The sequence below is a fragment of the Penicillium concentricum genome, assembly GCF_028827145.1.
Source record: "Penicillium concentricum strain IBT 3081 chromosome Unknown utg000001l_segment0_segment0, whole genome shotgun sequence".
NCBI classification, from domain to species: domain Eukaryota; kingdom Fungi; phylum Ascomycota; class Eurotiomycetes; order Eurotiales; family Aspergillaceae; genus Penicillium; species Penicillium concentricum.
The window spans coordinates 7,230,876-7,248,174 of NW_026622754.1; the positions used below are offsets into that span (position 1 = coordinate 7,230,876).

The 17,299-nt window shown below is 48.9% G+C and overlaps 4 protein-coding genes across 4 annotated transcripts; 1 reads left to right on the forward strand and 3 right to left on the reverse strand.

Moving 5' to 3' along the window:
• Positions 1–295: 295 nt before the first annotated feature.
• Positions 296–1,533, reverse strand: cox5b (cytochrome c oxidase subunit IV; the record flags this gene model as incomplete). The annotated part of the gene is made up of 6 exons (XM_056720517.1): positions 296–384; positions 458–548; positions 620–720; positions 849–1,007; positions 1,239–1,292; positions 1,437–1,533. The coding sequence occupies 6 exons, from the start codon at positions 1,531–1,533 to the stop codon at positions 296–298; spliced, it is 591 nt and encodes a 196-aa protein (XP_056584652.1).
• Positions 1,534–1,879: 346 nt separating this feature from the next.
• On the reverse strand, positions 1,880–2,854 carry N7517_002788 (SANT/Myb-like DNA-binding domain-containing protein; the record flags this gene model as incomplete). Its single annotated transcript, XM_056720518.1, has 2 exons — positions 1,880–2,002; positions 2,063–2,854. The coding sequence occupies 2 exons, from the start codon at positions 2,852–2,854 to the stop codon at positions 1,880–1,882; spliced, it is 915 nt and encodes a 304-aa protein (XP_056584653.1).
• Positions 2,855–4,461: 1,607 nt separating this feature from the next.
• Positions 4,462–11,946, reverse strand: prp8 (U4/U6-U5 snRNP complex subunit PRP8; the record flags this gene model as incomplete). Its single annotated transcript, XM_056720519.1, has 1 exon — positions 4,462–11,946. One exon carries the CDS (start codon positions 11,944–11,946, stop codon positions 4,462–4,464), a length of 7,485 nt encoding a protein of 2,494 aa, XP_056584654.1.
• Positions 11,947–12,345: 399 nt separating this feature from the next.
• Positions 12,346–13,406, forward strand: N7517_002790 (60S ribosomal protein eL34). Its single transcript, XM_056720520.1, has 4 exons — positions 12,346–12,446; positions 12,507–12,520; positions 12,646–12,769; positions 12,992–13,406. The coding sequence occupies exons 1-4, from the start codon at positions 12,423–12,425 to the stop codon at positions 13,178–13,180; spliced, it is 351 nt and encodes a 116-aa protein (XP_056584655.1). The 5' UTR covers positions 12,346–12,422; the 3' UTR covers positions 13,181–13,406.
• The last annotated feature ends 3,893 nt before the right edge of the window (positions 13,407–17,299 follow it).

Below are 17,299 nucleotides of genomic sequence, written 5' to 3' on the forward strand. Positions count from 1 at the left end.
CTTTTCTGATACCAGTACCCCTAACACCAATATCAAAGGTCTACCAACATGGCTACTCGCGGTATCCCATCTCATTGTAACTACAAACCTAAACAGATAATCATAAGTCAAAAGTAAGAACCCCACCAACACTCTCATTTCATCTACTAGAGCACTATAGTACAAAAGAGACAGAGGAGTCACCGAGACAGAACAGGGACGGACAGACACGCAGCATAATGTTCACACTGTATTGGGGTTTTCAAGCAATAACCAAAGAAAACCGCCGCGCAAGCAGAAAATCGGCATTAAAGATTTACCGGTACCAGTAGTCGGGCTTAACGTAGTCGGCGAAGGTCTTGGGCTCGACGTGAGGAGGGTGGTGGTGACCGTGGTCGTGGTCGTCTGAGAGCGAGAATGTTAGCATAACCAACGGACTATCATATACTATAGGTAAAAAAGAGAGCGGAAAACATACGGGAGTGGGGGTCCTCCTCGGGTCCAACGTAGTTCAGCTTGACCACGTTGCCGCACTCAAGGCAGCGCTCGAGGGGGCGCTCGCGGGAGACCTAGAAGGCAGAGAGTCAGTCTCTGGAGCTGGAAATATTGAACCAGCTGGGTTTGGATAGGGCGATCATACGGTCAACCAGTTGACCTGGTGGGAGTCTGCGGGGAAACCGGTGCAACCGGCGTACTGCTCGTCACCGGCGCCGTTGACGATGATGGGGTCTTCGAGGGAGCCTGCATAAATCCACCCATTTGGTCAGCCAATGTCTCGGGTTTCGTCCCAAAGTAATGATCATGCGATTCCGACAGTATTTGGTCATCCATTCATGATTTGCAATGAGAAGTTAGGAAGGGAGTCATACCCTTGCGGGAGGCATCAAGGGGACGCATGTCGAAGATGTCAATGCCCTGCATCTTTCCGATAAGTTCCAGACGCTCAAGACCGGTGGCCTGCTCGATGTCGGTGGGAATGGTACCGGGCTTGGCACCCGGAGCGACAAGGTCATCCTCGACCTTGATCTCTATATACAGGCAAGAGAAGTAAATTAGTATTGTGTTTTGTAGATATTCCCTTCATGTAGAATGACGAGCCTGGCCCGTGGCTCGGGAAAAGTATCCGCATGACCAGCACCTGAGGTTTCTGGCGTCCAATTGCACGCAGATTCTCGAGCAGGCGATTATACGAATACATCTCGAACGGTAGGGGCTAGAAGAAAAGCAATTGACTGCTGTGGGTCGGGGAAAGCACTAACCATCGAAGGTCAGGATCTTGCCCTCCTGCTTGGGAGTCCACTTCTTCTCATTGGCTATAAAAGTTTCGCGTTAGCTGGTAATTAGAATAGATAGTTTATACCAATTGATTGCAAATAACCCCTTGTGGTTGGGGTGCGCGGGGATTGGAGCAGTTGTGCGAAGGCCGGATCGATCAGGCCATTTGAGGAGTCACGTACAGCGAATGATGGAGGAAGAGAAGGGGCGCTGGGCGAGGGTGAAAGCGCGGGCAGGCGAGCGCCTTGCGAGGGCGGAGGCTGTACGTTGGAGGAACATTGTCCTGGAGTTGATGGGGTGAATGACGCGGGGCGTTTGGGGCAGGAGAGGGAGTTTGGAGGTTTGAGGTTGGGCGAGTTTGAAGCCGCTTTGGCCCGAGGGGTTGTGATTGGTTGATGGGCCATCCAATATGACCGCGACTAATGATGAGTCAGCCTTTTTTGATTGGCGGGAGCTCTCTACAAGCGGTCTGTTCAGCTAGCGGCAGAATGTCCGTTTTTGGAATACATAGGGCTTCTCTGTATAGGGCACGGGGTGGGATATATTGACAATATCTTAGGCCAACACTGTAAGTCACAGAATAATAAATAAGTTCCCCTAAACTAGCAAAACAGGAACTCCAACATCATCCAAGCTCTTCGGCTCTCCGCTGACACGCCGCTGGTCGTATACCAGTCCCAAGCTTCTTGGCAACGTACTCCCATTTGTCGTCCTCATACCTTCCCAGCGCCGTTTTCAGTTTCAGATCCTATCCTAAAACTTAGCACAATCCCAGTTTATTAGTTGTGTGGGAATAATATGTACATACCCAATCATCATCCCAACCCACGACTTTTTCCTTCAATTTGCTACAGTAACGGACTTGCAGTGTTTCTTGGGTTCGCCCTGGAAAGAACCACGCAATATCCTTCCAGGACAACTTGAACTCTTCCTTTAATTTTATCAACAGCGCATCTTCCTTGGCACTGAATCTGGTCTTTGGGGCTTTTGGCGCAGGGAATGGTTTAGGCATGCCCGGACGGGTCAAGTGACTGCGGTCGATTTGCGGTAAGTATGATCCCGTGGCTTCAGAGCCATGGTCCATAGCTGCCAATGATTGGGGTGGTAGTCGATGGTGGTGGTGCTGTTGCGGAAGAGAACTTTGGAGGTAGTCCTGGTTCGATGCCTGGTGAGAAGATGAAGCCCCGACATGATCAGCGTACGTCAAGTCGGTCGATCCGCCTGCTGAAGCCGACGGGTCACCCATGGGTAGATTTTGCAAGATATGTCGGTACCCATAGTTGTGATCAGTGCCTCCACTGGCCTCAGGCTTATTGTCGATAAATTGTCGCTTTCTGCTACCCTGGATTGGAGAGAGTCTATATTCGTGTGTATCGTAATGTGAGGGCTGGCGTTGTAGGGAGTGGTCTGTGATCAAAGTCGACGGAGACCCATAGGTTGGCTGGGTTGTATCGGAGTAACGAAATCCAGATCTATCTTGGACGAGCAACGGAGGTGCGCCGTAGGAGATGATATCATCCCGGTTCGCATCTTTCCCGCTGTCGTGAGGACTGTAGTTAACCATGGAGCCTCGATAAGGGCCCTCTGGTGGTGCAGACATGTATAAGCAACACCAAAGCTTGCAGCCCCAGCAAGTGACTTGAGTGGCTGCTGGGAGGTGAACGATTCCAGGGCGTGTTTATTGCTTAAGTGTTTCTCTGAAGTTGAAAGCCAAACAAAAGAAAAGGCCTCTGATCTTGCATAGGAGAACAATGCGAAGAGAAACTTGCCTGTATATGTAATCGCAACAAAGAAGAATAAGGCCTCAACGCGTTAACATGCAGAAGTGAATAGATATCGTTACTTTGGGTCAAATTGTAGGCAGGTCTTGTGGAAGAATCGGTCAGTCATAATGTAGAGGACGAAATAACCAAGATTTCCCAGAAAAGTGAACGAAAAACGAAGCGATGGAGACATCTATAACATCCGGAGAGCCCCCTGAGAGAAAATCCAAATCTGTGCCGGTGACCAACTTGGAGCGTGCGTTGCCGGGCTGATTCCATTAGTCTCCAGTGGACCGGACTGCAAGAGGATTCTGAACCACTGTCAAATTTTTCGCGATAGGCAGGTTGTGTCCCATCTTTCCGGTCTCCATAGGAGTTTTTCCCGCTCTGCTTTCGCACAGACTCCCAACTCCCAACTCCCAACGTCAAGGGGAGGGGTTAAAAAAAAACCTTCGAAGCGGTAGAACCTCCCATAAGTATTGTTGGAAGAGCGCCTATTAATGTGGATAAACACCAAACGCAAAACATGGAGACCAGGGTGAGTCCAGGGTCAAGAATCAAGAGCCATAACAAACAAGGACATGGCAGACAGGTGAAGCCTGTCAGACTCCGGGGACATAGCAAATCAAACAGCTCATTCGTCGGACCGATCTTCCACGTCGTCTTGCTGTAAAAGAGGCGGAGATCTCGTATCGGCTGATTGATACGGTATAGGTTAGTCGAGTAAGCCATGGCAAGATATTCTATTGCACCGGGTTTCTTCGGAGCCAAGGCCTGCGGGAGTCAATCACATATGTCCAATAGAACAGAACAAGAGAGCAGGGGGGTGCAACACTCGAAAACAATATTGGCTTTTGGACTTGACATCCTATGAAGTTGGGAGAAGACAATCAGCGTAAAAGATTGGAGATTGAGGTGGTATCAAATTTTTAGCCACACAACTCCCCCTTTCCCGTTAGATTTGTCGAATAATATGTGATTCGGACTGCCGAAATGTTACTAGCTGCATGCGGGCCGTCTGTCAATGAGAAGGGTCTGCATCAAAGCGGAGACCTTGGACCTCGATTTTAATATTGTTATATATTTTGTTCTTTTATACACAGCTTTCGGATGTTCGGCTGATATCTATAGTTTTATTGGCCTATACAACCTTCACATCGCGGCAATATTAGAGAAAGTGGCGATATCAACTACATTTCGAAGCCAACTGCATCCTCGTATACAAGAGAGCTATTAGAGAAAAGATTCAGTGACAGAAAATGTATTCGCAAAAGGAAACTCGTACTGTACAGAAAACAATCCACTGCTTTTCCCTCAGGTTTCTCGCTGCAATACATGAATTAAGGTTGTCGTGATACAAGAACCCAAATGAAAAAAAGGGGGAAACAAAAGACAAACGCTGGGAAAAAGAAAAAAATATTTTGCAACGATCAGCTGCACATGTTTACGCAAAGTTGTCAGACCGGTCAACCCAAATGTCTTCGAGCTCGGCGAAGTTTTGGAAGTGCAGGGGACGGTGTTGGTCATCGTAGAACTTAAGCGGGGTGTCGATCTTGACGTAGATAGGTCTCTTTTCCACGCTACCAAAGGAGCTACCCATGAAGCTATAGTTCCAGACGTTATCCTCGGGCACAAGGAAATAGCCGCGGATCTTGTCACTGAGGAGCAGCTGACACTTCTCACCCATGTTGGTAGAGAAGCCTTGGGGCTGATCCGAGGTTGTGTCCTTGTTCTCTGCGCCCCACTTGTAGCCCGCCGGAGTGAGACCCCAGGCGGCAAGTGAAACGGATCCAGGAGTAAAAGAGACGGTCATGGTCACGGTCCTCTTATCCCACGAAGGATGGGCGTTCATGAGGCGTGCGTGATGTGTGACATCCGCCGCAGACATGTACGGCGGTTCATTGCCAGAAACCGTATGGATGATACCAAGTGGCTCCAAATTTTGGAGATAGTCGTGCTGCGGCAATTGATGTGGCAGCTGGACATCCCGGGTGTTACCCACTTGTGGAATCATGACAATGGTGCGGACCTCCTTGACCTGGTCATTGTCTGGTGGAGAGCTACCGTAGATGTAACCCGTGACCTGCACTCGGAGATCGGCGATGGTGATGAATCGCTTGAGGACATTCTTAGGCATGATATAGGTGTAGCCATCATCCCGAATGTCGTCAGATGAGACATAGATGTTGTTAGCCCTCGTCCGGAGGTTGGAGGTGGCGATTGCACGAGTACGCCACTCTGTCTTGGATGCAAATGATTGCTGTTCGTACTGAGACGTAGTAGTGACGATGATGTCCTCACCACGAGCGTTCTGAGTCTTGGTTGTCACAGCAGTGAGCTGCTTTTGCTCTTCTTGCTGCTTCTCGATCTCCGCCGCCTGCTGTCGCTGCAAAGAAGGCGCACTAATCTCCATACCCAGGATAATATCACGAACCTCGCTACTGGTCAAACTCTGCACGTTGACATTGTTCTTCTTGCCATAATCGTTTAAGATCAGATCACGCAATTGCACTTCAACCTTGATCCAGTCTTCATCAGACAGGGATGGCCAGATGTGGTGTTCTTGAGTGATAACGGTCTTATCGGGCCGAAGAATGATCTTGGCTTTGTCGATGTTGACGTGCAGAGCTCGAAGAATGAGAATGAGTCGAGAAAAGGCAGTGTACGGCGAGATGGACTTGAGCCACTCATCATACAAGTTGAAAAGTACCATCTGAGGCTCGGTCGCACGGAGAATCATATCGGCCAGTTTCTCAACCTTCATGGCAGCCTGGAAGGGCAGCTGGAGCTCAGATGCACGAATGGAGATATTGGGGAAATCGAGCAAGTGGACCTCGAGAGGGTCAAGAAGACCCTTACGGGTGACAATGAGCTGCTTCGGTTGCTCTTCCACGGGGAGAGACCGAATGAGGGCTGCAACTTCTTCGGCTGTCTTCCACTTGGCCAACTGACCCAGACGCTTTTGGCCTGCCCAGACACTGGTGTGGATGATCTTCAGGAACAATTGTCCAGTCCGAGGGTTGAAGATAAAGATTGCACCGTTAATGGGTTTGGTGGTCAAGTTACCCTCAAAGGTCTTGTGGATCGTGACGCGGTAAACGTTAGTGTCATCGATAAAGAGCTGAATCTGCGGGCTGAAGAGCTCGGAGTAGTTCTGAGAATTAAGGAACTCCTGGCTGCTCTCCGAGGCATACAGCTGGAGACCCTTGCGTATACGCTCACGCAGGACATACAAAGCTGGGTTGGCTTTCATGATTTTAGCCATGGCCTGTTGAACCAGAGTCTTGAGGCCTGGGAAGTACTGTCCATATGCCGAAAAGAGATTGTATGCAAGGTCAACGCCAATCATCAATCCAGTGGCAGAAGGATAGATACTCATGCTGTCCGTGGTGTAGTCGAGGTACTTGGCACGAACGTACCGCTCAATGTCGTGAGAATCGTAGTCACCATATCTGAGCTGCACATCGATCCAGAACTTGTTTGTGGTGGTCGGCTCGTAGACGTCCTTGGTATCGAACACAAGTGAAGGTCGGGTAACATTCCATTTGTTCGTTGCGAAGAGCAGGATATCCGCACAAGAGCTGTTCATCTTGTAAGATTTACGTGGGTGAATGGTCTCCTTCTGAACGGCCTCGATGCCAAGCTGCTCCAATTCCTGATCCAGAACTTGACACAGATCCATAACAACCGATTCGTGAATCTTCTGCCACAGATGGGCACGGAAAATCTGAATCAACGAGATTTTCAGGGTGGGAATCTTGCCGTGCAAGAAGATACCAGTCAGATCAAGTTGCACCTGGAAACCAACGTAGACGTTGGCGCGGTTGATGGTCGGCGACCACCAGAGAGTGAATCGACGGTTAGGAATCTGGTTTAGACCGGACCGCTGAGCGTTGGTGAGCTTCTTGAACTTCATACTTTCTTCGAAACCACTGTTATGCAGGACAAGGTAATCATGGCGCAGGTAAAGCTGATCTTTGTCGACTCGGAAACCAGCCCACTCGGTCTTCTCGGGTTCAAGGCTAATGTGCTCGATCTTGAAACTGTGGATCTTGGGAGCTGAACTTTCGACGCCCTTCTCAAACCCAGATGTGAAGGCGCTATGCAGGCCTCTTTCCTCGGTAGAAAGGGCAGCAAAGTCCGCAGCAGTCATCTCCACCGTTTGCCTTTCTGCGGTTTGGGGACTATCGGAGGCCCCATCGTCTCTATAAAGCACCAGAATATGATTCGGCGTCACCACAAGATCTTCTTTCTCACCGCCGATCTTGATGCGGTACAGGCGGTCGGTGCCATTCACTATGTTGAATGCACGGCGAGGCTCTCCGTCGGGACCCAAAAGTTGGTCGCCTTCGCGCACATCCTCGACATTGATCTTGGTACCATCGTATCGCAACAGACGAGTTCCCTTGGCGAGACACGCTTTTTCCCAGAACAGACCTTCCCAGGATGGGAAAGCTGTGGCCTTGAACAAGGTGTGCTCGAGGATTGTTTCAACACCACCCAATGCTTGGATAACATCAGTGCGATAGGCATTGAGGTTCCAGAGTTTACCGTCGTGTCGCTGGCTAGTCCACCAGAACGGATTGCTCTTCATCAGCTGGTATTGCTTGAACTCAGCGCGAAGTCGGAAGCCCTTGTCGAAGCTGAGGGTGCTTCGATCCTTCTGGAAGAGAGTGTTGATACGGGGAAGACCACGATCCCAGCTGTCCTCTAGATCCTCCAATGTTAGGCGGCGGTTTTGCTGCTGGGCTTCCATACGCTTCTGCGAGTATTCCATCCAAACACGCTGAGAGTCAATGAATTCGGCCTCCCAGGGAATGATGTATCGGAAGATATTTGGAATCAAGGTTTCCTCGTCATGAGACATACCCGCTCGGAAGTGGGTGATACCAGTGTCGGTCTGCTTGGACCAGCGCTTATCACTGGTGGGAATGAGGATGTGAGATCCAGAGATCATACCGAGACCTCCAAGCTCCTTGGGGGTGTAGAAGACCGCCGGAGGGAAACGAGAAGGCATCTTAGAGTTAAGACCAATCTTGACACGAGTCTGGATCTTAGTTTCACATTTCACGATGGTATCGAGAAGGTTGACAGTCGACACTGCAGCCTCGCGGTAGTAAGTGAAAAGAGCAATCAAAGCAGTGTTCCACTTGTTGGCAATTTTAGTGAATGTGGTCGAACCAGAGGACATAAGGATTTGTCGGATGCGATTGTTGAATTTTTGAACATCCTCTTCAGTGACCTGGAGGAAGGCATGTGCAGTACGCTCCTTGGTGGAGTTATCAACCAGGGACCAAACACTGTCTTTGACCGAGAATTCCTCGTTCATATTCCGCATCTTGGGGAGAATCCGGACTTCGAATCCATTCATCGAGAAGAGCAAGTTGGGATTGTCCTTACTGTACACGCTGGCGAATGTATCATCCCAGTCAATGGTAGTCATGGACCTTGGGAGGCGGTTCTTCATGTCCCAGAAAACAGCACGACCAAGGTTGACATCGTGACGCATCAAGCGCATGCGACAATCGCGAGGCCAGCACTTCTTATTTTTGTATCCAATGACGTTCTCAAAGTTAGGGTCAGGATTCTCGGTCAAGAATCGCTGAATCAGGTCACGGGAGTCATCGGCCTGGAATCGGAAGAAGACCCAAATCTTATCAACGTAACGGGTGTACAGACGGATGGGGTGCCTTGTCTCAGTGGCACGATCTCTGAATTGCAAGAAATCGTTGGGGCTTCCCGGAGGGCCAGCCATTTCACTAGCTCTCTGCAAACCAAGGAGCAACAAATCGATCATCAACCCGTAGTACTGGAACACGAAGCCCGAGAATTGAAGACCGCGAATCAGTCCATAGCTGTTGGTGTGGTTCATGTCCTTGTAGCTGAGTTGGACATTGTTCTTCGCGGTGATGTAGTCAGCCAGATTGTGGTCCATGATCAAACGGAGCAGCCGGTTCAGCAGTGTAAGGTCAATCTTTTCATAGACCTTGGACAGCTCAGTCTCGATCATCACGTTAGTCTCGCCCTCCGCGGTCTCCCAGACATTAGACAGGTTGTTGATGCCCTGTGTCCACTTGTAAGTGAGTAGAGGAGGAACCTCAGAGTCGGAGGGCTTGATCCAAGCGGGGAAAAGATGGCGCTGCTCCGCTTGGTACCAAAGATACTGGTCCAAATAAGCGTCGGTAATCTTCTCGATGGGCTCGATATCGTAAACAGGGTTGATATTGTTGTAGTTATCGTTCATGTCAATCTTGACCTCCTTGAACGCTCTCTGTGTCAGGAGGAATCGCTTGATTCTCGCCAATGTTGTGCCAGGGGAATCGTAGGCCTGTTCAATAAGAGCCAATTCCTCTCGCTGGGTTTGGTTCAGTCTACCCTTCACAGAGTATGACTCGCGCAGCCGCTCGAGTGCAAGGATCAGAATTTTGGTGTCATGCTTGTAGGAAACACTGGGGAAGGGAATCGGGGAGAACTTGCGAGACTCCAGCCAGTGAACCATGGTGGTGTAAATTGCGACGCCCTCTTCAGAAGAAACGTAAGGGCCGTCCTTCATATAGTTGTGCTGACGCTCTTGCTCGGACTTGAGCCAGAGACGCGTGAGTCGACCAAGGTTCTTCTTTGCGACAGTCTTGTCAACCGTGGCACCACGGCGGATTCTCTCTCGGTTGTAATGAGCGACAGAGATCCACCAGTCGGCCTTGCTTTTCACGTAACGAAGAATGATGTTCTCAATTGGTGCGGGGAGGCCGGGAACCTTCCATGGAATGTTACTCTTCCAACATCTCCAGGCTTCTGATAGATGTTGCAAAACCACGTTGACCTTGTTTTGCTTGATACCTTCGGGCATCATGTCCATGAGATCGGCCATGACCGAGGCACGCAATTCAAGATCGAAATGAGACTCCACACGCTGCTTGGTGACCGTTTTGGCAACACCCTTGCTATGACGACCCTCAAACTGACGAGAGAGCAGGTTTCCAAGCCAGCGCTCAAGCAGGGGAATAATACCACGCATGAAGAAAAGCCAAACTCGCCAAGCGGGCGCCCAGAATCCACACCCAGGGCCCTTACCAACGGGGCCAGAGTTGAATCGGTAATAAATCAAATGCTTTAGATCCTTGCAGGAACGGATCTGGTGCATCAGCTTATACTTGTACCGATACATACCGGTAAGCTGGCCCACGTGGTTGAAGGCATAAAGAATACCATCTGCGAGTTGGAAGGCATCGATGTTACCCAGACGGTATTGGACTTGGGCATCGACGATGAGCTTAGTCAACCGGAGAATTTCACGCATCAAGTGGAAAGCATTTCCAAAGCGAGACTTCTTACGCTCCTTGGTTGTCAATGTCTTAACAGGCTTCAAGTTGAAGTTGTAATCAAGATGGAGGTAAGTCAAATTCTTGCGGTGAATCAACAAGTTCAGCATGTTGAAACCCTGGCGACAAACTTGCAAACCGGCCTCAACCCAGTCGATCGTTGTTTGCTGGAAGAACTTGGTCGTTTTGAGAGTCTTCATGAGATTCTGCTTGCTCTGAGCCTTAGGTGTACCCTTGTGCAATTCGTTGAGAACGTAGGTCTTGAGCATCTTCTGGTATGAGACTCGGACTTTGACAGGCTGACCCTGTGGGCAGTGCTCCAAGTACCATTGCTTGACCAACGGCACATCTTGTGCACGAACCATCTTGCCGGATCGTTTATCGAATGGGTGAGGGGCCCACCACAGGGCGATGGCGGACGCGGTGTCGGATGTGTAAAGTTCTTCGTCATCAAAGAAGGGCTGGACCTCACCCGGAAGCTCAAATTCGTCGTCTTCATTATTGCCAGCCCCGAAGATTTCGTCTTCGTGGCTGACAGTGATATTTTTAGGCGCGACGGAGCGGGAGGAAATCGGGTTGATGACGGGATCGAAATAGAAAGCCGGCAGGTTGGGATCCTCGGTGCGAACGTAGACCACCTGGGGATGGGAGTACCAAGCGACCTTAACGCTTCGAGGCAGGGTATTGTAGAGGAAAGGGAAGGTGACCCGGTACTCAGTTCGAATCGGGGCACGGAAAATGATGCGGTCAATGGCGTTGAACTCGCTGAAATCTTCGTCATTAGGATCGATATCTTTGTACAAAGGCTCGAAACGGGGTCCACCAGGAATGGCGACGTTAAGGGCCTTGGCTGTGAAGAAGCTGTTCAAGTCGAACATGTGGTAATAATTTTGGTCAACAACATCACTCAGAATCTGGTGACTAAGTCGATGGAGAGTGGCCATCTGGGGAAGAGACAGATTCCACTTCTTGTAGCTCGGACCATTCACATGCGGGGTATCGAGAAGAGGACGGTGGTCGTAGAGCCACTCATAAACTGCAGCATCTTCGTCCTCGTCCAGTTCCATCTGAATGGGCTCCAACGGTTCAACATCTTCAATGTTTTCCGACCACGAAAGAGGCGGCTCTTCGTCATCGAATGGGGGGAATCGCATCCGCTTGAAGTGTCTCCGGTCACTTTTCTCCCGACGCATGCACATCCACATCGTTGCCCATTGGGCGTGGAAGACAGGCTCGATGACACGCGGTGTCTCATTGACTAAAGTCAGACAGCCGTTGACGTGATAAAGCACCTTAACTTCTCTTGCCGACTCCCAAGGCATCGGCATGTTTTCCAACAGCTTGAGGACGGCATGAGGCATGAACTTGAGCGCACCGAGGTAGCTCCGTTTCTCGTTGGTGAATTTCTTCTGTGAAACATCGCCAATATCTCGCACAATCTTTCGCAGATGCTCTGGTGGCATATCGGCCTTTTGTGTTTCGACAAATCCTGCTTTGCGCTTCTCGCCAAACCGATTGCGTTGCGTGCGCAGCCATTCATTCTTCTTCTGCGCAAATTTTGCGACATTCGGATCGGCCGGCGGCTGGTATCCCGGGGGCGGCGGCGCCATTGGCATAGAAGGGGGAGCTGCACCCCATCCTGGAGGGGGAGGAGGGGGGGAGGCAATGATGCCATGATGGTAATTGATGGATGGAACCCTCCCTCGTCGAGGTTGTGTTGGTTCCAAGTCGCGTCAAGCCAGGTTGAAGGTCATGTGTAGCAAGATCTGTAGCTAGTAAAAAAGAAATACAACTTCAAGAAAAGAGCTGGGTGATGGGGAGATGGAAAATTAAGATGTAAACGCGACAAAGATAGAGATCCACGATCCCCTACGCGATGTGACTATCTCTGCTCCTGTCTCCGTTGAACTTTGAGAAGTGGCGGCTCCGACTGGCACTATTCCGCATCGGGACTAGCGCAACCTCGCCAAATCTGCGCTAGCGTCGGCTGAAGCAGAAACCCACACAAACCCATCTCGACATATTTCACTCTGCTTCACGACAACTCCGACAACTGCCGCCCTTGACCAGTTCAAGTACAGTCAAGATGACCAACAACAGACTGCAATACGTGAGTTCTATGAGAAAATCCTGACCGGAAATTATTGATCTGACTCTTCTCGATTTCCAGCGCCGCCGGAACCCGTACGTTCAAAATTCTCTCAAAAGCCCAATCCTTCGCACCACCATGATCTATACGATGATTTTAGTAGCGGGATGGCTATCACATTTTCGAACGAATTATTGACAGTTTTTCTTGCTTTCAATAGGTACAACACGCGGTCCAACAAGGTTCGCATCATCAAGACCCCCGGCGGCGAGCTCCGTTACCTTCACCTGAAGAAGAAGGGTACTGCTCCCAAGTGCGGTGACTGCGGCATCAAGCTCCCCGGTGTGAGTACTCCCCCGGCGTCCCTGATACATTTTTGAACGGTCGTGTGGGATGTGTGCGATTGTGTGTGGGCCAACCGAACGACTTGAAAAAAAAACTCTGTCTGGATGGACGGGTGTACAAACGAATGTCCAACCGAAACGCCACACGCTTCAACTTCCATACGACCGTCTCGCCGAATTTTTGGAGTCGGATCGACTGACAATTTTTTTTTATTATCACAGATCCCTGCCCTCCGTCCCCGCGAGTACTCTCAGATCTCGCGCCCCAAGAAGAATGTCAGCCGTGCCTACGGTGGCTCTCGCTGCGCTGGCTGCGTCAAGGACCGCATTGTCCGTGCCTTCCTGATTGAGGAGCAGAAGATCGTCAAGAAGGTCCTCAAGGAGTCCCAGCAGAAGGCCGCCAAGCGCTAAGCGTGCTTTTTGTCGGTGTTGTCCTTTTACGGTGGAGCGAACGTTATGGGAAAAACGGCTGGGAATGGTTCTCTTAAAATCTTAAAGATGAACAGGAACAGCTAGCACGCGAGTCCAAAAAAGGCTCGTGGCTAAGCAAATGAATCAATTTCATTTACCTTCATGAGAGATTCCCTGACATGTCGAATCAAGTTGTCTGAAATTATCCCCGTGGTGTCTTGAATTTGCTTCCCGACGGCAGCCTCGTACATATCGTGTCTTCCGGTCAGAAATCGTGGCACTCGATCTCTAGCTGTGAGGAGGCATTTGGGTAAGTCTATGGTGAATATATTTCAGGCCAACAACATCTCTTGTTGATCTGCACCAGGTATAGACGCCCGCGCCCTCACGCTCGGACAAAAACGTAGTCGCCGCTGCGTAGTACGACAGCGTTCTCTGGGCTGGCCACCGTAGCCGAGTGTAATTCGCCTAGTCTCCAGGGCTGAAGTATACCTGGGTGGTTTTTCGACCCCTCGGTCTCTATCTAATATATACTTGTGCTAGTACCCTTCATTGCATGTTCTACGTGCGATTAGGACCCCACTTGGTCTGGTCAATTATTGATCTAGGCCTTGTGTTTGTTTTGCGGGTGTGAATAAATCATGTGGTCCGGTCAAGTCAACCTAGCTTGCTCAGTATATAACTCTCCTAAGTGGACATTTTCCTACAAGAATGGGACACTATGTAGCCGCGGGCTCGTCTCAAACATTGCAAACTGTGTGTGGTGCCTGGTAGCTCAGGCTTCCTTCCAGCCCTTGGTGTCAATGTAGGAATCCATGGATGTATTGTGATTATATAGAGTATGGCTTCCCCTTCGACAGAAGTCCGACTGTCTTTTGTTCGCAATCGATGAATGTTATGGAAAATCTCAGGCTTCGTGGTGCAGCCCGTCTTTTATCAAGACTAAAAATTCCAAATGTACGTATGCATTTATATCTCAACACTTTCTGCAGCACCAAGAGAGGCACATGCAACATTCTCGCTGTATATCTTGACCTCTGCATTTTGAAACTCACCTTGGAAACTCAAATATCAAGGGTTCGGTACTCTAATTATTATAATTTATTTTCCGACTGTATAGCAGTTTTTAGTTGAACAAACCCATCCAAAGTAGTAAAGACAGAGAATCACCAAGTCACAGTAGTTCGTAGCAAGCACTCAAAACAGTGTTTCCAGTTCGTACATATTACTTCTGCTATATTAATCTTCCAATGTCAACATATGTCGGTAGAAGACATTGTCTATGCCATAAGCAACCCTATGGCGCAAGCTGTAATCTTGAAGCTTTTTCTAGGTATGACTTGGCCGAGAACTAATCAGTAAAGCGATGGTCTACTTCACTACTTGGAAGCATAGTCGAAAGGGAAACATATGTCTCCTTGTTGAGTATTGAATACTACTGTGAATGACTACAACATGTCCGTTAATGTCATTGTAGAGGGTCTGTTTGTCCGCGGAGTTTGGCGCTTCAGCAGATTGAGACCCTGACCAGTCATGCATTGAGTTCAGGGTCAAACGACACCGCTTGTCAGCAAGGCTCCCAGGGCCATCGCTGTAGAATATCTCTTCTAGTTTGAGGATACTTCCCAAACGTGTTATCATGAAAAAATTACACTAATCCACACGTAATATGCTAGCTACCTGGATATATCTATGGAGCACGGTAATTGCAATCAAAAACGAATTGTCGTTGTTGCGCTGTATCGGAAATGTATTTAGAATAAAAAGAATTACAATATAATGGCTGAATATTCTTGATTGCCAATATCTTGAACTGCTGTTTCAGGCAGGAGCTTCATCCCGCAGGTCCTTTGTGGCTTGACCTGCCCGAGGCTGCAGATAAGATTGGTTGAAGATACACCGAATTTATGGACTTACGGTCATGTCCATCATTCTAAATACATGTACTACATGGTAAGGATTCTCACTTAACATTTAAGGCTCAAGTAAAAGTGAAATATAGCATGCTCGAACGTTCTTGTGACCAGTCAACATCCAAGAGGAGCTAGTGTGTGACAAAACAATAGATCTCCCTAAATGAGATCTACAATATAGTATCTCTGTACCACCCAGTCTACATTAGCTCAATATCTAGTGAAAGAAGGGTCAAAGTGTCGCTGAAAGTGGACCAATGAAGATCGGTCCCTCTGCTCCCATGCATTGTTTTACTAAGTACGTAGCGCATATGTAAAGTATTCCGTACGTGACCGCTGCGATTCGTTCAATCCCCAGTGCCTCGAAGCAGCCAATAGAATAAGTTGCCGGCCCCGTTCCGAATGTATCTCTTTTCTTCTACTGTGAAAAAGCAAAGAGGTGAGGAATTTTCGCCGCCTCCATGATAGGACCCAGGAATACGGATGGCAACAGACAATGGGATCGGCCCTGGGGCTCAAGAAGCGGTCAGGCGATTGTTCTGTGTCGCATTGCTCCCTAAAGCTACCCATTCCGAGGGCACTTGTCAAAGAAAGCTCGAGCGTATGCATAATTGACAGCTGTTGAACCGGGCCGTTCCATCCCACAAACGCCCAACGGGAGGAGGTTCGTGCGGTTTCTACGAGAGCAACAGAAAGCCAGGATGCAAAGCAAAAAGGCTACTGCTACTATGCTGTATATCAAATGCCACATCTCTCTCGAAGGGTTTCAGCATAACCTACTTTGTAAAGAGAAAATCCCCGGGGCTTACCGGGATATGTCTGCAAATCCCGGATTCCAGCAGGCTGGGCAACCTATCGGCTACTATGTACATATCAAGTGACACTTCCGTACCCGCGTCGATTGATGTTATGCAGATCAAAAAAAAGAAGAGATCTACGAGTATGGAGTACCCCTTTCTCCTGTTCCCAACCTGCGTTCCGAGATAATTGATAGATCGAAATCGATCTAGGATAACCCCGGGTTGGGCTCGAAGTGATACCTATAACATGAGCTTTCGGGTTGAACAGTGGGGCTGTGCCTGACAGTGCTTGCACTTGCAATCGAAACTATTGATACTGGCTGCCTTTACCCTGCATGGAAGACCCTAAATCTCTCCACAAATAATCGTACGAAGATCTTTTCTCACAACGTGCATTACGGACATACACGTGACATGTGGTAATATACATCAAAAATAAAAGCAAAGCAAAGCATAAAAAAGAAAGAGGAAGAAGACCAAGTTACGGAGTACATTGTATAGTGGGATGAGGATACAGCTTCCGAGGCTACTCCACTCGCCCGCAATATGTCTAACAGCGAACACTCACTCAACGCTGGGTCACTAATTAAGCTGCAGACTGTCACGAGAGGATCCCATACCCTGTTTGGCTTAGGAAAGGGCCCAAGCGGGCATTGAAAAATTGGTGTGTACACACTAAGTACATGGAGGCAGCTGTAACGTACTTTGTATAACAGCCCTAGGCAGTTAGGGTTAGATTAATAATAACATTGAAACCCCTTCCAATCTCCAATCTGAGAAGAATACAAACATATTACCCAGCATAAAATAATGATATAGATAAATCACTATCGGCACGGCCCGTAGGGAGACTTGGAAACTCAACTTTAGATACTAACATATTCAGCCGCTTTGTGAACGGCATTGCAGCTGCCACCTGTATGACGGTGCACAGGTACATACTGTATGATGTGAGGGGCTCTTACTTACAGCACAAATTCTACTGCGCTACACGCTCCGCGGATGCAAGTTACTCATACCTAGTGGTATTTTTAATAAGTACGTATGTACCTATATACTCCGTAGCTGGAGAACGATATACCACTTTATAGTGATAATTTTTAACGATCACTATAAATGACGCGAGCACTATGTATTTTCTCAATTTGTTCTCTCTGCCTCGATCTCTGCCTCGTAATGTTACAGGAAACATAATAGGCGACGTTACTAATCTCTCTCTTTTCACTGGCGTCATTACCGATCTCCCTATCCCACAGCCCTGTCATAGGCATGGCAAGGCAATATGAAACCTTTGATTAGTGCATGGATAAGTGTACTCTTGGGGAAGGAAATCGATAATTTACGGGTTGTAGTATGATATTATGCCCTATGTATAACATACCTACAATTGAGCCCCTCTATCTTGT

Bases quoted from the DNA above. Each gene is read 5' to 3' on its own strand.
- N7517_002790 (XM_056720520.1), top strand. From the start codon at position 12,423: ATGACCAACAACAGACTGCAATAC. The intron at 12,770-12,991 runs GTGAGTACTCCC...TTATTATCACAG, and splicing joins GCGGCATCAAGCTCCCCGGT to ATCCCTGCCCTCCGTCCCCG.